The sequence below is a fragment of the Prionailurus viverrinus genome, chromosome A3 (assembly GCF_022837055.1).
Source record: "Prionailurus viverrinus isolate Anna chromosome A3, UM_Priviv_1.0, whole genome shotgun sequence".
NCBI classification, from domain to species: Eukaryota; Metazoa; Chordata; class Mammalia; order Carnivora; family Felidae; genus Prionailurus; species Prionailurus viverrinus.
Window position 1 is genome coordinate 14013475 of NC_062563.1, and position 24512 is coordinate 14037986.

Sequence of the window (24512 nt, forward strand, 5' to 3'; positions counted from 1 at the left end):
CTTTCCTAGCTGTGCAGCAGAAGGAGATCACACAGAGCCCATCCACCTCCACCATCACCCTGGTGACCAGCACCCAGTCGTCGCCTCTGGTCACCAGCTCGGGGGCCACGAGCACCCTCGCGTCCTCAGTCAGCGCAGACCTGCCCATCGCCACCGCCTCCGCTGATGTTGCTGCGGACATTGCCAAGTACACTAGCAAAGTGAGTGCCCATGGCACCTGGGGAATGGGGGGGCGTGTCAGAGGACCAGCTTCCAGATGGGAGCCTGGAGAGTCGCAACCTTGCAGGCTTTACGGGGTGTTTTGGAGGGAAGACCCTGTTTGAAGTGAAGGTCTCCAAGCCCAGATTCTTCCACTTGGCTCTAAAGTTGGATCTAAGCAGAGAAATCTAGAATGGGCTGCATCTTGTTCTGAGCGCTTAGATTCTAAAGTTAGTACAGAGCAGGAAAATGACACAGCGGCAGAATCACCCTGTGGAGCTCACGCCACTCGTGAAGACGGTTTCCTTAAGCGCTGGGACAGGTTACTGTTCCGTCAGTTGATAACAGACCAAGGAGTTGGTTTATGATTCAAAAGCCATGTGGAATGAAGTGACACGAGTCTTAGGCAGGAGGTTTGTAAGGTATGATACCCACACCAGGATGGACTAGGGAGGGGTGGATTCCCTCCCGACTCACCCGCCCCCCGAGTTCACTGCTGGGTGTTCGCTCAGCGCAGACTCTTCCTCTTCATTTGCCAGGTGCTTCTTTGCTCGTTGAATTCAGGCAAATACAACCAGGAGCTGTTCTCAAGGTCACATGAGGTTGCTCTGGAGTGACACGCAGGTCCATAGCCACAGACCGCTCGATAGTGGCATAACCACGAGGCCAGGATTTTGTATGTTTTGCTTACCTCCAGGGCCTAGAACGGTGCCTGGCTCACAGTAGGTGTTGCTGCAGGGTTGTTAAATGAATGAATGCTGGTGCCTAACTTCTCTGTGTTGGGCTTATTACCGTGAAGGGCTATTAATAGTCGTTAATGAGGAATAATCTAGGCAGAGTGTTTAGTATGTCACTAAGTAGGCAATAATAATAATTTACTCTTCACTAAGGAGTAAATGATTAGTTACTAATGAGTACACTATTCAGGTTTATAGAGAGCATGGGTGACCATGACTGAGGATAGCTGTTTCTAGAATTCTTGAAGTGCCATGATAAAGACTTGCTTTATTAGATTGTGTTAAAGGTGGACTCTCCTTTAGTTCTGGATGACCAGTGACATTTATAATTTTATACCAGTGTGTTTTTGTTGGTCATTTTCTTCCTATTCCTTCCATTGAGATGTATCCGGTATCATTACCCAACAAATGAGCACAAAACATAGCAACTTAAACCAGTTCCCGTTTCTCCTCACAGTTTCTGGGATTAGGAGTCTGGGCAGGGCTCAACTAGGTCCTCTGCTTTAGGGCCTCTGGCAGATTCCTCTCAAGGTGTTTGCTAGGGTTGAGGTTTCATCCGAAGGCTTGACCAGGAAAGGATCCATTTCCAAGTTGACTTAGATGGTTGTGAGCAGGATTTACTTCCTCAACGGCCGTCGGGCTGAGGGTCTCAGGTCCAGGCTGGCTCTTGGCCAGAGGCCGTCGTCAGTTCGTGCCATGTGGGCCTTCATACTTGGCAGTTTGCTTCCTCAAAGCCAGTGATAGAGAAAACCTGTTAGCAGGATGGAAGTCAGTCTTCTGTAACCTGATCTCAGAAGTGACAGCCTGTTACCTTTGTCATATTGCATTGGTTAGAAGGTCACTAGGCCAGCTCACACTGGAAGGGAGGGGGTTACACAGGGTCACAAACGCCAGAGCACCTGGGATCATTGAGAGCCATCTGTCTTTCACACTAGGTAAGATGGTCCAAGTACTAGATAGTGTTTGCATGGTGTTGCTCTGGCTCGAAACCTGCTATAAGTGTTATGCTTATATGTTATTTACTTAGCTTTCATAATAAATTGATGAGGTAGATACTGGTATCATCCTTGTTTTATAGATGAGAAAACTGAGGCTCAGTGGGGTTACACAGTCTGAATAGTTGAGCTGGGATTTGAATAGTAGCAGCCAGGATCTTGAAGAGTGGCTTTGAGCCAGTTTGTGAATACCTGTGAAGCCTACTGACCACAGATGTCCAGTGTCCATGAACTGATTGTTCTTACACGTGCCTTTTTTAACAACCCTATCTGACCCTACCCCCAACCCCCCTGTCTACGGAGGGAATCAGTACCAGTCTTGGGGATAACTTTGTCTCTTATTTAAATTTTTTTTTTAAACATTTATTTATTTTTGAGACAGAGCATGAACGGGGGAGGGTCAGAGAGAGAGGGAGACACAGAATCTGAAACAGGCTCCAGGGTCTGAGCTGTCAGCACAGAGCCCAACACGGGGCTTGAACCCATGAACCGTGAGATCATGACCTGAGCCGAAGTCGGACGCTTAACCGACCGAACCAGCCAGGCGCCCCAACTTTGGCTCTAATTTAGTATGTTTGTCCTCCCTTTGAATTAAATGCATGAATTGTTATAGAGTCCCTGAGTGTCAGAAGAGGAAGGATTCAAGAGGCGATGATCTATTGCCACTCTGAAGATTTTAGTCTTCCCTGTCCACCTACTGGTAGATATTGATTTAATGTTTTTATTTAAATTTAATATAGTTTTCTTTAAATTGACCGAAAGAGTGAAACTAAAATTGGGTCTACCATTCTCAGATAACCATTCCCTGTCAAGGCTTGAAGCCTAAGTTTGTTTTCCTTTGGTTAAAAGGAGAGATTGTCACGAAAGTGTTTGGTGCATAGTGAAAGTGTTTGGTGCATAGTGGCACCATACTGAGACTTTGTTCCTCATGTGGGATGCAGGTTTACGGAGGAATGGAAAAGGAGTGATCTTTTTCATTCCTGATTTCAGAAGGTGTCTGGCGTGCCTAAATGGTCTCTTGTTCTGCTAAGTTTAGCCTTACCAGCACCTGCCATTGATTGGGGTCCAACTTGCCTAATTGACAGATGAGGAAACTGAGGCCTGCTGAGTGGACCTGGCGAGTGGTCTGCACTGAGCTGGTTTTCTGAGCTCCTGCAGCTGTCTTTTATTTCTTGGGCTTCCCCTTTGCTCTTACCACAAAATTGAGGAATGAACTTTGTGATAGACATTTTCTTCGCAGTTAAGAAAATGAGCACGGTGACATATTTTTGGAGCTGATGAACTTTCCTGCCTCCGAGGTGACCCAGAGTTGAACACCCAGATCTGTGTGTGTTGGCAGAAGGATGCTCTTTCATTAATGCTGAGCCCTTTGCTATATTTGGAAGAAAGAGTGAAAATCCGTCCACAGATCCATGATTTCTTTAAAATGGAATGTAACCATTGCATTAGGAATGTATTGAATTTCATCCACTTTCTAAAGGTTTCTTGCAAAGCAATTTCGCCTTAATATTTTAAATCGACATGGTTGGTGCAGCGGGGCGGGGAGGCCCATACAGGACGACGGGGGAGCGCGAAGTGCTTTTCCTGGCCGTGTCCGTGTGTGGCCCCCCCAAACAAGTGAGGAGTAGAAATCCCAACGGTGACTGTATTCGTTTTCCTCCCATTTTGGGGTGAATTGGGGGTTATTATTTTGGAGTTTGGCACTTTATTAATTACAGCACATGTGGATTTTTTTTCTTCCCCTGTAAAAATAAGATGAACAGGTATTTCTTTCTGAATACCTGCCCTGTGGCAGATACTGAACCATTGTCTCCACATGGGTTTTTCACCTAATCTTTGTGCACACCCTACACGGGTCCACTGTCCTTACCCTTGTTTTCTACATGGGGGAACCGAGGCTCAGAGAGTGGGTGATGGTGGGAAGAGATCTCGGGCATCAGATACGAGGGTGGTTTTTGTCATGCCTTCTTGTTGGATTGGAGCAAATTGCAAAACACAGTGGAGACTTTGCTGCAGCCAGGCCAGGCCCCGAGGCCTACTTTGGCCTCCTGTCCTCTCCTCTTTGTCCTGTGACCGCTGGAGGGGCGGGGAATCAGCCAGCAAGTGGTAGGCAGGAGAAAAATCATCCTGCAGACACAGTCAGCAGGGAACTAGGTGCCTGCCACGTGGACCTGAGCTGGTGTCACAAACTTGCTGATGCCTTCAGGGCTCAGAGAGTTAAAGAAAAGGAAGCTGGCACACTGGACAGGCAATGGGAGGGAGCCCTGACCAAAGTCCTTCAAATACCGAACCAGCTATCGCCACACAGTGGGCTGGATTAATTCGTCCATAAAAATGAAGGACTGATCCAGTCTGTGACCCAGACAGATCTCGAAACCTCTGCACTAAGTGGAAGAAGGCGGTCACCAAAGACCATGTGTTGTGTGACTCCATAGATAGAAAATATCTAGATGAAGCACATCCATCCGTGTAGAAAGCAGATCAGTGGTTGTCAGGGGGTGGGGGGCGATGGGGACCTTTGGGGGTGAAAGCTAAGGGGTATCCGAGTTCTTTTTGGGGTAATGGACTGTGGGGATGGATGTACAACTGTGAATCTATTAAAGGCCATGGATTTGTGCACTGCAAATGGGTCCATTGGTAGATGAATGAGATCTCAGTAAGACTTTTTTTTTTTTTTTAAAGGGGAAGGAATTTAGAAACAACAGTCACAAAAGGAAACAATTCCTCCCTTGAACCCATCGTGCTGGCCAAAGCAAACAGGCCTGGGGCCCAAATTCAGCCTCTCCAGATTAGCCTGTGGCTACAGAAACTAGCTATGTGTATTCCTACCCTGGATTATACCTGAGTTTCTCGACCTTGGCACCAGTGACATTTTGGGTTGGATAATTCTTTGTTGTGGGGCTGTTCTGTCTACATAGCATATGTAGCTCATCCTTGGCCTGCACCCAGCAGATGCCAATAGTCTGCTTCCCCAACCCCCTCCCCCCCCCCCCCCCCCCCCCAAATCGGTCATGACAACCACAAGTGCCAAATGTCCTGTGAGGGACAGAATTGCCCCCTGTTGAGAACAACTGCTTTGTATTGGGTAGGTTTTAGATGTATTTCATCTAGAAAAGCCTCAGGGAAGCGATCACCTGAATTGTTTCTGTTTTTATCTTTCAGATGATGGATGCAATAAAAGGAACGATGACAGAAATCTACAATGATCTTTCTAAAAACACTACTGGGAGCACAATAGCCGAGGTCAGAGATGACACATTCCTTATTTGCTAAGAATGTTATACGGGCTGCTGTAAAATGGTGCCAGGAAGCTGCTTCTCTGGAAGTCCCTCCAGGGCGCTCTGCTGATTGTGTTTGTTGGGAAGGGCGTTTCTTTACTTAGTCACAAGGCTGGCTCTGTGGTGAAGATACACTCAGCTTTGTGTGATCAGTTCACTTCTAGTCAAACGGCCAATACTGGAGCCTGAGTTAACCTCCTAGTGAAACCTGAGATTAATCAGTTCCTTTGGCCCCATGTATAATTGTCTCCTGGCTCTCTGTAAGTTTGGACATTTTTATCCAAGGGATCCTTGTTGTCTTGGGATTTGCATACTGAAAGCCTCCACAATTGTGTGGTTGCCTAGGGAATAAAGCGGTTAAAACATGAAAATGTCCACTTAGGAAGTGACCATTTGTAAAAACAGATCTCTTTGAACTGACTTCTTTTTTTTTTTTTTTTTTAAATTTTTTTTTTTCAACGTTTATTTATTTTTGGGACAGAGAGAGACAGAGCATGAACGGGGGAGGGGCAGAGAGAGAGGGAGACACAGAATCGGAAACAGGCTCCAGGCTCTGAGCCATCAGCCCAGAGCCCGACGCGGGGCTCAAACCCACGGACCGCTAGATCATGACCTGAGCTGAAGCCGGACGTTTAACCGACTGAGCCACCCAGGCGCCCCTCTATTTTTAGTTTTTTGAGGAACCTCCATACTGTTTTCTAGAGTCGCTGTACCAGCTTGCATTCCCAAGGACCAAGCTTCTAATCAAGCCTTTCATTTATTTGTTATTATTTTTTTTTATTTATTATGAAAATCTGTTCCTTGTTTTTACTTTATTCATTCATTCATTTTTAAAGTAAACTCTGTGCTCAACATGGGACTTGAACTTACAACCCAAGATCAAAAGTTGGATGCTCTAGCAACTAAGCCAGCCAGGCACCCTCCTCCCGCCTTGTTTTTACTTTAAGTGGCTTTTTCTGGAGCCGGGATTTCTTGGAAAAGACAGACAACTTCTATAGTTGACCCTTGAAAAGCGGGTTTGAACTGTGCTTGTCCATTTTATGTGGAGTTTTTATATAGTATAGTACTGTAAAATGCATTTTCTCTACCTTGTGATTTTCTTAACATTTTCTTTTCTCGAACTTACCTAATCGTAAGAATACATTGTCTAATACACACAACATCTGTGTTCAGCTGTTTATGTTTTTGGGGAAGGCTTCCTGGTCAACAGTAGGCTGTTAAGTTTTTGGAGAGTCCAAGGTTACATGTAGATTTTTTGACGGCATGGCCTGTGGGTGCCCCGGTTCTCACTCCCACGTTGTTCAAGGGTCAGCTGCATTTCGTTTTTGGAAGCAGAGTTCCTTTTGAATTTGGGATAACCCACTGGTGCCCACCTCTCTGGACTGCAGCGTCCAGCTGCTTACGCCTCACTTGACCACGTGGCGTTGACTCTTCCAGCTGGTGAGCCCTGTCGGTGAACGCCATCCAGACCCGCCTTCTAAGAGTCTTACTCTCCCTCGTTCCAGATTCGCAGGCTGAGGATCGAGATCGAGAAGCTGCAGTGGCTGCACCAACAGGAACTCTCGGAAATGAAGCACAACTTGGGTAAGTCCTGGTGAACTGGCCTGTGCCGAGGGTGCTTTTGGGTGTGAACTTCTCCGCAGCTCTGGAGGCAGGTGCCTGCGTGAATGGAGTCAAAAGTAGGCTTGGGGATGTGATGTCCCGCTGCTGGGGAGACCACAGAATCCTGGAGAGTCTAACCAGTGGACACGAGGTGTAAGAGCAGGTGTTGTGGGGGTGGGTTCCTTCTTCTTTTCTTTTCAAAATAACCAACATCAGCAGTAGGAGTAGCAGCAGCAACAGCCGTAGCTGTTCCTGTTTACTGAGCTCTGACTCAGCAACCGTTTTAAGTACTTTGCCACGGATCCAAATTCTCACGGAAACCCTTCTGGTGAAGAGCTCTGTTATCCCCGTTTTTAGGTAAAAGCAAGTGGGGCACAGACATGTTGAGGAAGTTGCTCAGAGTTACACAGCTGCGATTCGGGCGTGGGCACTCTGGGTCCAGACCTTCCCTCCGAACCACGGAATATTGGGCATTTTCACAGATTCTCAAACACTTGGTGTGTGGCCCGCACTGCGGAGAAAGCTACTTTGCTGGTTGGTGCAGACTGAGTGCTGTTTCGGCCTATCGTTGTGTGTCCCTGTTGTGAAAGGCTTTCCCCCCAAAGGTAGAGCACTTCCCTTGAGACCCTCATGTAGTGTCAGCCTCAGAGCCAGAATGCTGGAGGCCATCGTGTCTCCCTCGTCACGGGGGCAGGCCCAGGTGTGCCCCTGTCACAGGTGACACACGTTGAAATCGTGTATCGCAAACTTACCTTAGGAGGCCCCCCTTGGGAGGAGGGAGCCCTCTGTTTCTCTGCTTGTTGCCACGCAGGAAGTTTATATCGCAGGAAGTTTATTTGGTTGTTGTGGCTGCTTGTTACTTTTATGCAGGATCTCTCCATTAAAAAAAAATTTTTTTTTTTTACATTTATTTATTTTTGAGAGACAGAGACAGAGCACAAGTAGGGGAGCGGCAGAGAGAGAGGGAGACCCAGAATCCGAAGCAGGCTCCAGGCTCCGAGCTGTCAGCACAGAGCCTGACTTTTGGGGCTCAAACTCACAAACCGTGAGATCATGACCTGAGCCGAAGTCGGACGCTCAACCCACTGAGCTGCCCAGACACCCCAGAATCTCTCCATTTTGAAATAATTAGCTGCATGTTTGAAAAAAAAAAAAAAAAAAAAAAAAGTACCTGTGGGCTGGCCAGAACGTGCCCATGGTCTGCAGGCTTCTAGTTAAAGGGACAGAAAGCTGGCGTCTAACACGAGTGCAAGGGGGTAATTTTCTTTTCCTGGTGTTTTTTTTTTAGACGTGTGCACGTGTGCTTGTTGTTTTGTTTTTGTTTGTAATTTTCAGTAAGAGAATCTTAACGAATTTTAGCGGGATCATTTACTTTTCTTTTGGTGTGCAGGCCACCCCCACCCCCGGGGTGAATGGCATGGGAACCTTCCTATCTGAAGTGAAATTAGCGAAGCCTCAGCGGACTGAGCACTTTGGTAGTTGATCGGTCAGAGCAAGTCACAACGCCCTGTCTGGTAGATTTAGTCCATGGCCACTGAGCTCACCGAATAGAAAGTGTGTCTGAGCTCTAGTGCCAGCTGTGCCCTTATTGGCTGTATGCCTCAGTTTCCTCATCTATGAAAGGGATTTTTTTTTTAAAGCTTTTTTTTTTTTTAAATTTTTTTTTTCAACGTTTATTTATTTTTGGGACAGAGAGAGACAGAGCATGAACAGGGGAGGGGCAGAGAGAGAGGGAGACACAGAATCGGAAGCAGGCTCCAGGCTCTGAGCCATCAGCCCAGAGCCTGACACGGGGCCCGAACCCACGGACCGCGAGATTGCGACCTGGCTGAAGTCGGATGCTTAACCGACTGCGCCACCCAGGCGCCCCTTTTTAAAGCTTATTTATTTATTTTGGAGAGAGAGAAGTGGGGGGGGGGGCAGGGGTGAGGAATCCCAAGCAGGGATCCCCACATGGGGCTCGAACTCAGGAACCATGCGATCATGACCTGAGTGGCAAGCAAGAGTCCGACACTTGGCTGACTGAGTGGCCTGGGCGCCCCCGAAAGGAACAGTCGGTTAGAGCTGGTCTCCCAGGATTAGTATGAAGGTGAAGTGAGTTGATCCAGGGTGCAACACGAGGTGCCTTGTAGTATTTGGTTGTTAGAAAAGTCCATGCTGGTGACAAAACTCAGAGTGGGCTTCGTGGAAATTGGGTCACGGGTTTATTCGAGGACTTCCCCCAGGATCCCCGTGGGGCTCCGGCTCCCTGCGTGCTAGGTGCCTGGCGTTCTCTCTCCCCGCGCAGCTCTGTCTGATCACGTGACGAATGCTCGCTTTACAGATGCAGATATTGGGGCTCAGTGAGGCTAGGTTACTCGCCTGGGGCGCGGGGGGGGGGGGCGGGGGCGTCGCACAGCTGAGCCCCCTCCGAGCCAGGACCCGCACCCGTGCCCGTCCTGGACTCCCTTTCCGATCTGGTGTGAAAGTTTCCAAGCCCCGGGCGGGGGGTGGGGGGACCAGTGATGCAGCCGATGTCCTCTCCCCTCGCCCGGCAGAGCTGACCATGGCGGAGATGCGGCAGAGCCTGGAGCAGGAGCGGGACCGGCTCATCGCCGAGGTGAAGAAGCAGCTGGAGCTGGAGAAGCAGCAGGCGGTGGACGAGACCAAGAAGAAGCAGTGGTGCGCCAACTGCAAGAAGGAGGCCATCTTCTACTGCTGTTGGAACACCAGCTACTGCGACTACCCCTGCCAGCAGGCCCACTGGCCCGAGCACATGAAGTCCTGTACGCAGTCAGGTACGGCCACGCGGGGCCTGCCCTGGCGGGTCTCGCCGGACGACCGTGACCGTCGCGCACGAGCGGGCAGCGTGCGCGCGCCCGGCAGACGCTCGAGGCACGGCTGTTGTGAACGTGGGGCCTCGTTCTGTTACTTGCCGGACTGTCGTTTCATGTGGCAGTGGTTCTCGGTGCGGTGATTTTGGTCCCCACCCCGAGACACAGGCAGTGACCACAGACGTGTGTGGTCATCCTCACCGAGGGGCGGGCCGCCGGCCTCCGGAGGGCGGAGGCCAGGGATGCTGCTGCCGAACCCCGCGCGGTGCGCCAGACGGGCCCCCTCCCCGCCCCCGTGCGGAAGAATGATCTGGCCCTAAATGTCAGTCGTACTGATACTGAGAAATCCTGCTCTTTAATTATTTTTTTTAAGTTGGTTTATTTCGAGAGAGAGAATATGTTTGCGGGCACGAGCGGTGGAGGGGCAGAGAGAGAGAGACTCCCAAGCAGGTTTCGTGCGGTCAACACAGAGCCCGACTCACGGCTCGTCCCATGCCTCGCGAAATCATGACCTGAGCCGAGATCATGACCTGAGCCGAAATCAACCGTTTTTACAGTTAGCTTGTATTTCTGACAAACAGTATTAGCTTTATTAGTTTATTACTTTCCATTTTGAAGAATTTAATTTAAAATTACATAAATAGGGGCACCTGGGTGGCTCAGGCAGTTAAGTGTCCGATATCAGCTCAGGTCATGATCTCACTGTTCACAGGATGGAGCCCTGTGCTGTCAGTGTCTGTGCTGACAGCTTGGAGCCTGGAGCCTGCTTCAGATTCTGTGTCTCCCTCTCTCTGCCGCTCCCCTGCTCACTCTCTGTCTCACTGTCTCTCTCTCAAAAATAAGTAAAACGTTAAAAAAAACAAAACAAAACATGAATAATACGACCAGGCAGTGTGTCTTTCACCCTGGCAAAAATTGGAAGGTGATAGGTGACCACAATTGAGAAGCACTCCAGCGGCCAGGAGTTGGCAAATGCTTTCTGTGAAGGTCCAGGGGATAAATAATTTACGATTTGTTGAAGCTGCTCTACTGTACTGATTTAGGGAGAGGACAATCATAGACAAGGTGTAAGTGGTGGGCAAGGCTTTGTTCCAGTAAAACTTTATTCACAAAAACAGGTAGCACTGGTTTGCCAGCTCTCGCTCTAGAGAGATCTTGTGTATTTCATTATTTTAAAAAGGCAGTATTGAACTATACGTTGTTGGGTCCTTTGTCCTTCAGGGAGATGTCTTCCTAATGGCTACTTTAAATCTCTTCTAGCGGTAGAGTTAAGTTCTCCTATGTTCTGTAGTGTGTCTGATGACCCATTGTTGTTGTTATGACAAGATGGCCAAAATGTCCTTCAGTTTTCCTTTCTTTGTGGCATTATAATGTCCGTCCTTCTGAAATTCCTCTCAAATGCTCTTTTTCAGTTTGTCCAAGCTCCTACCATCTCCATAGACTCTGTCTTTGCCATCGTGTCGTTTTTCACATGGGTTTCCCAGCCCTGCCTCGGAAGGAAGGAAGTCTACGGGGATAAAATCGATCTAAAATTAGAAATTGTGAAATGAGTAATTCTAGATCCCCGATTCCAGGCTGGCCCTGCCGATGGGCTTCATTTGTTCTCCCGCCATGCTTTTGGGTCTGGGATGACTTAACAAAACTTGAATTAATGAACTACTAAAAATTCACATATTTTCACACAATGTTTGGAATTTCAGCTTCTGGAAAACTTTGGAGTCCTGGCCACTTTGGGCCTGTTCTCCTGGGTGGGGCTGAGCAGAGGTACCTCTGTTACAGACAGCGGTCGGGTCAGAGTTGTTCCGAGCGATGGCGTGGCCTCGTGCAGTGCGCGGCTTCCTGTGGTTCTGGAAGCCGTGGCCCTCAGCTTATACGTGGCTTCTCTCTTCCGTTCCCCCCCAGCTACTGCTCCTCAGCAGGAAGCAGACGCCGAGGTAAACACAGAAACACTAAACAAGACTTCTGGCACACAGGCGGCCCCTACAGATGCCGCCAGCACCTCAAAAGACAAGGAGCCTTCCACGGAGAAAAGCAAGGACAGCGGCTCGGTGAGTAAGCTGCTCGCCTTTGGCCAGTGACACCAACACTTAGGGCCAGGTGGCGTCTCAGGACCTGTCCCCATGCCTGTCTCCTCTGCAAGTCCCATGTTGTGGGAGGTCTGTCTTCGAGGTGGGGCAGTCAGACTGCTGGTGGGGGTGACAGGCTTAGCAGGCCTCCTTTTCACCAGTGGGCATGCGGGCAGGGACAGAGCGACGCGGAGCCCGAGTTGACATTCGTGTGATTCGGCAGCTGCTCTCTGGGGACTCTCAAAGCTTATCACAGCGTTGTCCAGTAGAACCTTCTGTGATGATGGGAGTGTTCTGTGTCTGCTCTGCCCAGTATGGTATCCACTAGCCACACGTGGCTGTTGAGCCCTTGGAGGGTTGGTGTGAGCAGAGACTCTCGCACTTGACATTTTATTTAATTAATTCAAATACAGGCAGTCACACGGTGCTAGTAGCCGCCATATTGGCCAGGAAAGGTCGCACCCCCTACTTCCCAGTGTGTGGCATATGCAACATGGGTCGTCTGCAGAAGGTATTTTCGGTGGCACATTGATCATGTTTTACATGCGTAGTCCTCATGTATTTATTTCAGTGTGTCTTAGGAGAAGAATTAAGTTCTTATGCCATCAAAACCCTTTGATTTCATTGACAGTATAGCCTGGTAAGAGGTTAATGTGAAATGAAAGCGAGCTGACATAGTTTTGAAGTAATATACCTCCTTTTTGGATGTGGCACAAATCTGGACGGTAGGTAGGTCAGTGAAGGAAGTTGAGGGCACAGTGAATGTTCTAGAAGCTAAGGCTGTAGAGCTGAGTAAGGGCGCACCCCATTGCTGTGTTCCACCCTCTTCATTCTGGGAGACAGAGCACAGTAGTGTAGGGCCACCCCAGCTGACCTGGCCTCCCCTGCCTGAGCATACCAGGCAGAGGGCACAAAGGTGCCTTGGGGGCAGTGATGAGCACCCCCATGGATCCCTGGGCTTCCCTGGGGGGCTACATTGGCCCCCGTGCCTTGTGTCCATCTCTCTCTTTTTGTATTTTTAGACCCTCGACCTTTCTGGCTCCAGGGAGACGCCCTCCTCCATTCTCTTAGGCTCCAACCAAGGCTCTGGTATGTTGCCCCCTGGTGGGTGAACGGTGCTCTCACATTCCTCACGGGCAGAGGGGAAGCCATTTTCTCAGGGAGATCTTTAAGGGTTTATGGCAGTGGTTTTCCAACCACTGTGGATCCTTAGGGATCTTTGGGGGTGCCCCGGGCAGGTCATTGTGGGGGGGGCGAGGGAGTGGCTGGGCAAGGTAGCTTTCAGGCACCCTCCAAACTGATCAGTATTTACCTCCATTTGTTTTATTTATGGGGGTCCCACATAAAAGAGGGTTCTATTGCTGACCTGGGGTGGGGTAGAGGTGTGCATGTAGCTCGGGCATTTCTTCTGCCCTCAGGGAAATGACCACAGTAAATTAAACCATCTGGAACTCTGTTCCTGAGGTCCCAGCATCCGCAGTTAGTGGATGAGGGCACTTGAGCCTTTAGGGAAAAGAAACTTTTTAGGTGGATGATGTTTCTGTAGAAACCTTTCTTCTTGGGGAATAACCCAGTAGGCTGTTTTGGGCTGTTTTCTGAGACTGAAATTTTTAGTTTTTCCTCTTACGTGGGGTTTGGGCTACCCTGTGTTCTCACCCAAAGCGTCATTTTCCTGCATCCTTCTGAGTTTTGGGTGATTCCAGAGGGTTCAAAGAGGGTGCCCCCGTTGAGGACAATTTGCTTACTTGAAGGTCCCTTAGCTCGAGGATCTTTTTCTCCTTTGGATGATTCCCTTAAGCTGAAAGCCGAAAATTTTATTTCCTGTCTCTGTATTAAGTGCGCCAAGGAAGAAGTTGATGTCCTTTGTTTGCATAGGTGGGGACAGTTTCCCCAGGGGGTGGAGACTGGGATTCAGATGGAGGGCGGGGCTAAGAGGGAGTAGCAGGAGCTGACTTGAGGGAGAATGAGAACTTGGCATTAAATACGATTGAATCGCCTATTGAAAACCTACCTCTCCCTTGCCTTCAGTCCCCTGACTAAATCTCTGAGAACAGTTCAGTTTAGCGCTAAGATGCTTTGCACATCTCTTTGATATTTTCTAGTTTCTCCTTTTCGCAAAGGCTTACCTGGACCTTAAGTCTACGGTTTGGTTTTCATTATGTGTATTTGTAGAGCTGCCCTCTATCTGTGGTGAGGATTTTGGATTTTCTGCCCGCGATCTAGGTAGCGATATACAGTTCCTTTCTTATTGAAGTTTAAAATGAGTTGCGAGTAAAAACCTGGAATACACAGGCTGTAGGAAGGTTGTGGACAGGTCAGAATTGCCCAGGTGGTGTGAGCGAGGCCCAGGGTAGGGGGACCATGACTTCCGACAGGGGGCGCTGTTGAGGTTTTGAGCAGCGAGGTGGGATAAGCACGGAGCTGGGAACTTTGGAGGGCGGCGTGCAGTATGGAATCTGTCTCATCCAGGGGGACTGCAGACAGGACGCTGGCTGGGAGATCTGCCCTATTGCACTTCTCGGTGACGAGGTATTCCCTAGCCCAGGGGCAGAAGATGTTGGTGACTTGGTACTGGTTGGGTGGAGGCAGAGAAAATAATCTTGGAGGAGTCCCTCGGTGACAGGATGGGGGGGTGGGGACAGGGAGAGGGCGGGATCGGGGAAGGGAGGGAGGGCAAGATCCTGAATTCCGCTTTTGGTTCTTGGAGGATGCATGGCGCTAGGCTTTTCGCAGAGGGTTGGAGGCGTGTGAGAGTTTGTTGAGTGTCTCTGGGACCAGGTCCTGTGCTAGGGCTGAGGATTTAGGGGTGAACAAGGCAGACAACTCCTGTCTTCTGGAACTTTTTTTTAAATTTTTTTTTAACGTTTATTTTGGAGACAGAGAGAGACAAAGCACGAACGGGGGAGGGTCAGAGAGAGAGGGAGTCACAGCATCCGAAACAGGCTCCAGGCTCTGAGCGGTCAGCACAGAGCCCGACACGGGGCTCGAACTCACGGACCACAAGATCATGACCTGAGCCGAAGTCGGACGCTCAACCGACTGAGCCACCCAGGCGCCCCTGTCTTCTGGAGCTTTAAGGGAAGTCAGAAGAGCATTTAATGGGTGCTTAGGAGAAGAGCATGAAGCGGTTGGACACTTCATTGTGTTTATCCCCAACTTCGGTGAGAGAAGTTACTGTTCCCATTATGCAGACGAGGACGTTGAGGCCCAGAGAAGTTAAGTTACATGCACAAGTAACTCAGTGACTTAACTACTGGAGCCTGGACTTCAGTCCAGAATTCTCTGACCCCACACGTGCTCTCACCCGCTGCGTTGGGAATACTTAAGTTGACCCCTAGGAAATCGTGAGTCAAAAACGGTTGGCTGTTTTGTGTGGCTCAGCTAATAAGGCACCGATGTCTGGGGAAAGTCAGGGCTGTAGATGTGGCTTCTCCCCGCTGCCCCTGCTTCCAGATCTACTAACTGTTTCCTTTCCTCACCTCCCTGCTTCCCCAGCTTGGTTTCCACGGCTCATCCCAGCAGCACCCTCGCTAATGGAACCCAGTCTCCCACACCTTCTGGTTTTCTCCACATGTCCATTTGGCAAAACCTTGCCTTGCTCAGACCCCAGCCATCTATGTCTTAACTCCCCTGCAGCCAGCATTGGAGCTCAGCCGGAGAAGATCACTCGGGACACACTCATTCTACCACACACACTGATCTTGACCACTGACCTCAGAAGCACACATTTCCATCTGCCTGGTCATCTTACCAAATTTGTTGCATTTCAGCCTCTGTTTGCACTCTCCACAAGGGCAGCTTCCGCAGTTCTCGGTTTCAAACCTCCCAGCCCATCCCTCCAATGTCACTGACCGCACATGGCATTGCCTGTTCCTTCCGGGGAGCGCAGCCAGGCCCTGCCTCCCCTTCCAGCACCCAGGCCTCCTCCACGCCTTCCTCCAGCCTCGCCGGCCTTTCCGTATCCAGCCTCTGTCGTAGCCAGATGTCGTGTTCACCTGCTTCCTTCCCTAGGCATTTAAATATCCTCCTGCGCTTCCAGCTTCTTTCCTTGACACCCTGCATCTGCCCCTAGAGCGGTGCTCTCCCCTAGAACATTCTGCAGTGATGGCGTGGTTCTGTATACGCCCTGTTCCCTGTGGTAGCCGCCTGCCACACATGGCTGTCGGACCCTTGTACTGTGGCTGACGTAACTGAGGAATAGAATTTAACATTTTATATTACTTCATTTAAATAGCATCGCGGAGCTAGTGGCCACCATATTGAACCAACGGCACGGCCTCCAGGCTGCCCTGCCTCCTTCCCCAGCCCAGGCAGACGTGTCCATAAGACTCGTTCGGCCCGGTCACCACCGAGCCCTAAGCCCTGAATAACCGTGGACCTTTTTAATTCGAAATGGTGTTTTGAGACCTTGTCTCGCAAAGAGACAAGGTTAGAATCCCAGGGTGTCCTCAGCAGGAGGGACCTTCTCTACGGGTCTTGGCGAAAGCAAGAGGTGCATCCGGGACCGCATTCAGGAGGCGTCCGCGTTTCCGACTCGGGACGAGGCGGGACGGAAGGCATATTAGCCAAGGGGGAGCACCATGGTGCTCCCTGTCAGAAACTGGAGGAGAGGGAGCGTTTTCCAGGAAGTGTTGCCGCGACAGCCCAGAGTGTGAGCAGGAGGGAGACGGAGGTGCCCGGGGCCCAGTCAGGACGGTGTCCTCTGTCTTCCCCTTCCTCTGTTTCTCACCCAAGCCAGTAGTTGTGTCAGAGCAAAAACGCTGACTCGTTCGCTGTCCTCTTCAAACTCCTCGTACGTCTAACTTCCGCCAGCTCTTGATGTTGGTGACCGTGCAGATGAAACCTTGTGGAGGAAAGAGGGCTTTGGACACACCGGGGTTCTCCGTGCCTACTGGTGCCGGAAGGGTGTGGTGAGGAGTCTGGGGGTGGGAGAAAGGTTCCGTGGGGGTACGTGCCTCCTTGCTATTTGCTTGTCTTTTAAGATTTTAGGGGCGCTTGGGTGGCTCAGTCGGGTAAGCATCTGACTCCATTCATGCTCAGGTCACGATCTCATGGTTTCTGAGTTCAAACCTCACATCGGGCTCTGTGCTGATAACGTGGAGTCGGCCTGGGATTGTCTCTCTCTCCCTCTCTCTCTCTCTCTGTGTGGGCCCCCCCCCCCCCAAGTAAATAATAGTTTTAAGATTTCGAAGTAAAACATGCGTATAGTTATAGTACAGAGACAGTTCCTAGGCCCTGTCCCCAGTGATGTCTCTGGTACTTCCCTCCTTCCTTACAAATAACGTATTTCCCTGTTGTCCTATTTCTGAGCGTTAGTTTTAGACCTTGCTTGCTGACTTCTGGTTTATGAAGGTGAGGGTTGGGGTCACTGATGACCGCTCTTCTCCCCTTCCTCCCAAATGATGGATATCACCATTTCTGTGCTCTGGAGGTTCCATGGGTCAAGGACAACACTCATGCTTTAGTTCTGGATTTGAGCGCTAGCGACAGCGACTGTGGACCCCTCTCTCGGCGGTCCCCCCCCCCCCCCGCCCCCGACCGTGTTGAGACCGCCCTCTGCTTCGCTGTGACTTCCCTTCCTCGAGGTTGAGAACAGGCGCATTCGGACCCTTAACCGCCCCACGCTCGGCAGTGGGCCAAGCCGGAGAACTTCAGTCCGGGTGCCCGCCATCCTGAGCGTGCTGTGCGTTGCCCGGCCCACCGAGTGCCGTGATGACGGTTCCGTTCTGGCACGGCTGTGCTCTCTCCTGGAGTTTCTGTGTCCTTCTCTTGTCGTACCTTGCGTGATTTCCCCACCAAGCTCTTCACCGTACCCCTTATTTTATTGAAACTCCTTTCATATCCCTAATACCTGGCTCTTCGTTTCCAGACGTTACTTGTTGCGGTCCCATCATCGTGGCTGAGGACGTTGGTCACTCGATACGTCATCTGTAGCCCCTTCCTCAGTCCTCACCGCGGCACCTTCCTTGCCCTCCCCTCCCGGCCTTGTCCTCCGTCAGGCTTGGCGGTAGAGGAGTTTTCATTCCCCCAAAAGAATCCGGATTCCTTGGGTGCTGTTTCCCGCCTTAGTGTGGTTCTCGCACCTCTGGTTTTGCTGGTCGGATTAGGCTGTTGGCAGAGCTGGTGGTTCTGAGAATTGCGTTTCCAACATGCTGAAGAATCTGGCCTACAGAGTTGCTTTGGCGCCATCGGGTACCTCGCTTCCCGCCTGTAATGCAGCGCTGCGTCCAGTGACCCCTCCGTTCGTGGTTTAAAAATGTCCATTAGGACAAGAAGCCCTCGTCGCTGTGAGGGCGTCGGGTCGGAGAGTGGCGCGGAGAGAATAGGGCTAACGGTGCTGAGTGCGTAGCGGGTGCCTGGCTTGTGGCGACCTGAGCTCCCTGACGGACACCGAGGCTGCCGGGGCCGCGCCTCTTCAGCCCACGGCAGCTGTGTGGCAAGCAACCCGCCTGCGCCCCGGCCATGCCCCGGCTACCCAGCCCAGAAGGGGAAGTACGGCCCCGCCTCACCGACGGGGCCGGGACCCGCGGAAGCCTCGTGCTGTGCGTGCGTGCGTCGTCGTCTTGTTTTCTGCTGTCGTTGTGAGCGGCGCGTCTCGCTCTGCCCTCCACGCTTCTCAGCGGGGCCTCTCGTGGCCGCTGAAAACCGCGGTAGGAGACGGGAGCCAGAGTGTACGGTGTGCTTCGTGGAAGGGATCAGCCTTGGCCTTGTCCATAGAGGTCCCGATTCTCCCCTGCGGTGGTTGGCGGAACCAGCCAGTGCCCCTTGTCCCGTCTGCGTGAGGGCCCAGGTCCCGTGGCCGGTGGCCGGCCCGGTCCGTGGTGCAGGTGCCGTGCTGAGCTCAGGCCCGGTGTCTGCCTTCACCTGACTGCACCGTTGTGGGATTTTTGTCCTGTTGGACGATGACCAAGCGCGCCGCTTCCCAGAGACCTTCGAGAAGAACCATCCGCGTAGGCTTCACGGGTAGGGAAGAACCAGGAAGAGGAGGTGGATTCAGGACTGCCTGCCAGAATACTGCCCCCTTTTGGTCACTGATGCAAATGGCCATAGAGAAGTCTCCTGAATGAACACATCACTTTAGACTTTTCTTTCTCTCTTTGCCACTTGTCTTCCAAAACAGGAACACGTGACTAAGTGTACACGTTCCTTGGTACCAGGCGGTAAGAAATGGCACTCCCCGGCTCTGATCTGGTCCCTTTCTCACTCTGATTCTGTCCCCGAGCTTGACCGTTGGCTTCTTTGACTATTACCATCCCACCTCCAGAAACTTAAAAACAAAATTTCATCCCAGCCTCTCTGAACTTGGCAGATGATCCCAGGCTTGATGGGGCCTTGGCATGCTGACGGGTCCCTTGCCGTCACCCGTGCTGGCCTGAGCTGAGCTGCGTGGCAGCTTACGGACTCCCTCCTCTGCCTCTTCCTTCACCTGCCTCGGATCTTCTCAGCCACTGTTGAGCTTTTTGTGGTCACGCGTCCTTGAAGCTGTCCTGGGTCTTAACTCTGGTTCTGTATCCTCCAGGGACCCTGCAGCCTGTCCCTGATGGGAGTCTGTGGGTGTGTGTGTGTCCAGCCGGACATAACCATTCTGGCCTCTCCCTCCTCCTCCTCCTCCTCCTCCTCCTCCTCCTCCTCCTCCTCCTCTTCTTCCTCCTCTTCCTTCTCTTCCTCCTCTTCCTCCTCTTCCTCCTCTTCTTCCTTCTCTGTGATCCTCTCCCTTAGGTGGTTTGGTTATAGGTCTGCTTTTCGAGTTGTCTGTAAATTGACTGAAGAAATTCTAATATGAGGAAGGAAAAATATCGCCACATTTTGGTGCCTTTTTCCAGCATCCGGCGTGGACACAGAAGCACCTGAGTGCTTGGTGTCCTTCTGTCATGGCCGCGGGTCTGCGGTTCCAGGTACCGCGTGAGAGGTGCCTCCCTGGGCACTTCGGTGCCCTCATCACCCATCTCGATTCTCTGTGATGTGATGCCCTTGGGTTTGTCTAACCGGCCGTAGAGTTGTGCTCTAGAGACCCACGCGCGCTGGGAGGCGGCGGGAGGCCGCCCGGAGGGGAGCCGCGGGGCAGGGGGCCGGGTGGCTCTGCTGCGGTGGAGGTGGCGGGAAGGCTCAACGTCGCTTCTTGTTGCTTCTCCTCCACAGACCATTCCCGGGGCAGTAAGTCTAGTTGCTGGGGCAGCAGCGACGAGAAGCGAGGATCCACACGCTCCGAGCACAACACCAGTGCCAGTTCGAAGAGCCTCCTCCCGAAAGAGTCTCGGCTGGACACCTTCTGGGACTAGGGACAAGTCGCGACACAAGCCACCCACCCCGTGGAGGAAAAAGAAACCAGACACCAGGGCAACAGGAAGCGGCAAGGAAACCTGAGACAGGAGAGCCTCCTTCAGACTTGAGAATTCCAGACACCCCGACTTGGCCTTGGCCCTCGACACGGAGGGCAGCCCACACTACAGTGCGTCCGGCATTAGCAGTGACTGAGGACTGTTTGACCCACACGAAATCTATGCTTTAGATGTAAATAATGTACAATTTGTGGATGTCATTGAACCTAGAGGACCTTCCCCTTTTTATATTTGTATTGACTTTAACTTATAAAAAAAAAAAAAAAAAAAGAAGAAGAAAGAAAAAGAAAAACGATTAAAAAAACAAGAAACACCCAACCACAAAAGGAATGTTTTGACGTTGGAGGAGGAGGGATGGTTGGTCAGCCTGGCTGTCCCTGTGGCATGGTGACTAGGCCCCAGGATCGCCGTGGCACACAGGCCCTCGTCCTTGGACGCCCCGGGGGAAAGTGAGCCGTTTTCATTCATACGTCTGTATGCAGCACATTGGAATCAGGAGTTTTCGGCACAGAATCTGTGCCGTCGTGGGCACATCACGTCAAGCCATTGGCCCCTTTCCAATACTACGTTACTGTGTTATAAAATGCAAGCTCTCTGGCCCCGAAGGACAGGGAGAAGCTAGTTTATTTTGTGTGATTTCGGCAATGACTACTCGAAAAGGGAAGAAATCAGGTCCTTGTTTACAGAAGATACACAGAAGAAGCAAGCCCCGCTCAGCTCGGCCGAAGAGAGCAGAGAAAGTGTTAGGCGTCCTAAGCTCTGGAACAAAGAGAAGTCTTTTCTTTGCTTTGTGGTTCCTTTTACACACACTCACACATACTTGGTAAGAGATGCTGTGCCTCTCGGAAGTGAGAAACTCAAAGGCAGGATGCACGCAGAGGACATGGGAGTCCGGGATGAAGCATGTATGTATTATTTATACGATGGGATTTTACGTTTTTATGGAAGCATGAAACAAAGGCGGTGGGAGAGAATGCCAGACACCGGCCACGCTCCCTGTCACACTACGTATACGGTAGTACCATTTTGTATGTTGTGTCGAACAAAACGCATTGAACAAAGCAAAAAGGTGATGTATGTATATGAGAAAATTAACTGTACGGTATCATTCCAGTACATTCTGTTGTATATTTTAGTCCTGTTTACTTTCTCTTCATTGTTGATAAGAGGATGTGAATTGTACAGTTTCCAGCTAGTTCCCCATACATATTAGAGAAGAACTAAAAAGAGAGTATAGAAGAAGAGAGAAAGAACATTTGTGAATTGCAGGTGTCAAAAAAAAAAAAAAATAGCCTAGCTGGCCTTATTTGCGAAGCCTAATTGCTTTTAGCATATGGAAGTATTTTTTCACATTTTCTTTGTATAAAATTTGTATTAAACTTAAATATCTTTTTCGATGACGGCGTTTCTTTGTGACTGAGCCAGTGCACTCCCACGGTGTGCTTTTTTGGGTTCCACCCCTCCCCCCGGTTTTTTCAGATTCTTTACCTTTTTTTAATTAAACTGTTTGGAAAAATGGCTCGGTCGTCCTCAACTTCGCAGTTTTCCATTCGGTCGGGATGGCCGTGTCCGATTCGCACGCCCCAGCACAGGAGTTGGGGCCGTGAGAGCACAGGAAGGATCCCCACGGGCGGCGGGCACACTGGAAGTTAAGGGCCCCCGGTGGGCGTTTTTCCCGGGAAGCCCCGGCTCCTTGGAATTTACTGACAGAGACCGAGAAACGAGCGGGAAATCCTGACCAGTCTTAGCAAGACAGCGAGAGGGGAGGCGACGGTCTTTCTGTGGTTTGGATGGCGGGCCTGAGCTTAGGCGAGCTCCCTGGGGAGCGTGTGACCCCCCGCTCTGCTCAGGGACACCCCGGTCATTTAACTGTCCTGGGTCACAAGGTGTTTCTTGTTCAACCATTTAAAAGTGTAAACCCCATTCTCAGCTCACAGGCCATACCAAAGCAGGGAATGGGCTGGAGTCAAGCCGCAGGCCGTGCGCTGACCACTGCTGTGGAAGGAACACGACGGGGATATGTTCAAAGGACCGAGGGCTGACAGGTGGCCGCTCTTCACTGGGACTGTTCTGGGCTTGTCTTTGGAGGTGACCTTTGACCCCAGGTCACAACGAAGAGCTTGGCTGCGGGAAGATGAGTTGGGTGAGCGTCCCAGACGGGGACCAGTGGGTACAAAGACGCTGTGAGCTTCGCGTGGCTGACGAGCCGCAAGGTGGGGGTGTGGCTGCTCCTTCGGTGTAGAGGGCACCGGACGTCCCGGGGTCTGTGGCCCACCGCGTTCGTGTGGCGTAAGCCAAGCCAGAAGGGGCTGTTCACCATCCTAATGTCACCCGCCATGGGTTTGTCTAGAAATAGGCCCAAAGAAGTAACTAGCTCAGGGGCTCCTGGATGGCTCAGTTGGTTAGGCGCCTGGCTCTTGAATTCAGCTCAAGTCAGTTGGTGAGTTCGAGCTCTGTATCTGGCGCTGCGTTGACAGTGCAGAGCCTGCTTGGGATTCTCTCTCTTTCTCTGCCCCTCCCTTCTTTGCCCTTAGTATCTCTCTCTGTTTCTCTCTCTTTCAAAATAAGTATTAAAAAAAAAAGTAGCTCAAGGCCATGGAGCTGGTGAAAGACTCTAATTGGACTCCTATTAAAGTGCTCTTTCTAGTAAATGGGCATTGTCTTTTTTTGAGTTAAAAATTTGTTTGGCTTCCTTTCATTGGGCACGGATGGGCACCCTCCCTTATCATTTGAAGTCCACAGAGGGGCGGGGGACACAGCCCCCTTTAGGGGAAGAGGCGGAGACTGTGAGCAGGACCGCACTGTCGCCCCGTTTTTTTAGCTCCAGCAAGCCGCTTCCAGCCTCGGCCCCCGGGGCCCTTGCACTTGCTGTGCCCTTGGCCTGGCACACCCTCTGTCGCTGGCATCAGCTTTCAGACGTCACCTCTTGAAGCAGCCACTCCCCTCCCCCGATTATCCTCTGTCTCTTCCTGGTTTTCATGTCCTTGAGCAAAGTTCATACATATTTATGACTTCCCACTCAAACGTGAGCTCTGTGAGGGGAAGGCTGATCCGGTCACTGCTGTGTCCCGAAAGCTTGGAAGGACACAGAGCTCCTAGAGTTGGGGTGACATTTGAGCAGGGACACCTCGGCCCCCGGACCCTGCCCCCAGCGGTCACGGCTGCAGCCTCCCAGAGAGGAGAGACACCAGAGGATAACATGGCTTACTCAGCGGTAGAGAAACCGGTGCCTTAAAAAAAATGTTGAATTTGCTATTTATGGGGCTAGGTCCATGCCTCAAATTTGAAAAACCACGGGTGTGCTCCCAGCCTCGCTGGCTCTCCCAGGGCCCCCTCCTCCGCATCCCTCAGTCTGTATTTACAGACCCTCGCGGGGAGGCAGGTTTCCTTCCTTTTGGAACAGAAACGGGCAGCACCTGACCCCTGACCTGCTGTGTTGTTTTTCTTTTTTACTTAACCTGAGGCCTCGGGCTTTGTTCCCTAAGGCTCAGGTCTGGGGCCCCTTTGTTCCCCTGTGGACACGTGACCCTGGGATGTAAGAAGACCGTGCATGTCACAGCCTCCAGTGCACGGGTCCTCGGTCCCCAAACAGTGGCCCCGGGGTCCCCGAGGCTGCACTAGAGGGTCTGTGAGTGGCTAGGCGAGAGGAGGAGGACTTGGGAGGACAGGGCTGCAGGGCCTTCCTCTCCGGCTTTAGTCCCGGTCGAGTGTCTGCCGATGCCCGATGACTTTGAATCTACAAAGGAGAAGGTGGAGGACACAGTGGGGTCCGCCACGGCCATGGCCCTCGCTACTTTGACCAGGGGCCTGGCGTGGGGGCAGGGCCTGCTGCCGCGGCCTGGAACGCGATTGGGCACTCTCGCCACCTGGTGGCCGCCGCCTAGAACTGCAGCCCCACAGAGCCCGAGCTGGACCACCGGGGACAGAGAGAAGCTGGGCCAAAGTTCATTCGGGTGACAGCTGCTTCCCCGGACACGGCATGAACTAAGCACTGAGGACACAGCGCTGAACGGCCTCTCTCCTCCTCCCTCTGACACTCTCCACGGGAAGCAAATACGCATATGATGCAGGGACGGTGTTGCATCAGGTGAGTAAAGGAGGCAGGGTGTGATTGGGCACGGCCCCCCCAGGGAGCTGGACGGCGAGCAGAAACCTGAAGGAGGGGTACCGAGCCGTGACGACGAGGGCAGCGGTCGTTAATGCTGGCAGATCATTAGAAGCACCCAGCAAGATGTGAAATAAACCGGTGACTGGTGAGACCCTATCTGCACTCCCGGAATAACGACCTCCCACTCCCGGAGGTGGGGCTTGGGCGTCTGTCACAGAAGGCTGCTTAGTGATCCTACGTCGCAGCAGAGCCGAGAGCTGCTAACATCCCGGGCAGAAGGAAGAAGGCACGCAAGAGGCCTGAGGCGGGGACCCGGCCTCTTGCGGGGAGGGAAGGCCGGCCAGGGAGGCCAGAATGGAGGGATCCCAGGTGGGGG

At 51.6% G+C, this 24512-nt stretch overlaps 1 protein-coding gene across 17 annotated transcripts in view; it reads left to right on the forward strand.

Annotated features, from left to right (window-relative positions):
* The window catches only part of ZMYND8 (zinc finger MYND-type containing 8), a 125937-nt gene extending 104391 nt beyond the window's left edge, over positions 1-21546 (forward strand). For 11 of the 17 annotated variants that reach the window (XM_047851634.1, XM_047851640.1, XM_047851632.1 and 8 more), the window contains 6 exons: positions 10-200; positions 5093-5173; positions 6714-6792; positions 9348-9587; positions 11526-11671; positions 19829-21546. In XM_047851634.1, the coding sequence (XP_047707590.1) occupies positions 10-200; positions 5093-5173; positions 6714-6792; positions 9348-9587; positions 11526-11671; positions 19829-20053 (962 nt within the window). In that variant the 3' untranslated portion in view covers positions 20054-21546. Of the gene's footprint in view, positions 1-9; positions 201-5092; positions 5174-6713; positions 6793-9347; positions 9588-11525; positions 11672-12711; positions 12779-19828 lie in introns of all 17 variants that reach the window. The other 6 variants (XM_047851644.1, XM_047851636.1, XM_047851638.1 and 3 more) reach the window with 1 other exon arrangement.
* The last annotated feature ends 2966 nt before the right edge of the window (positions 21547-24512 follow it).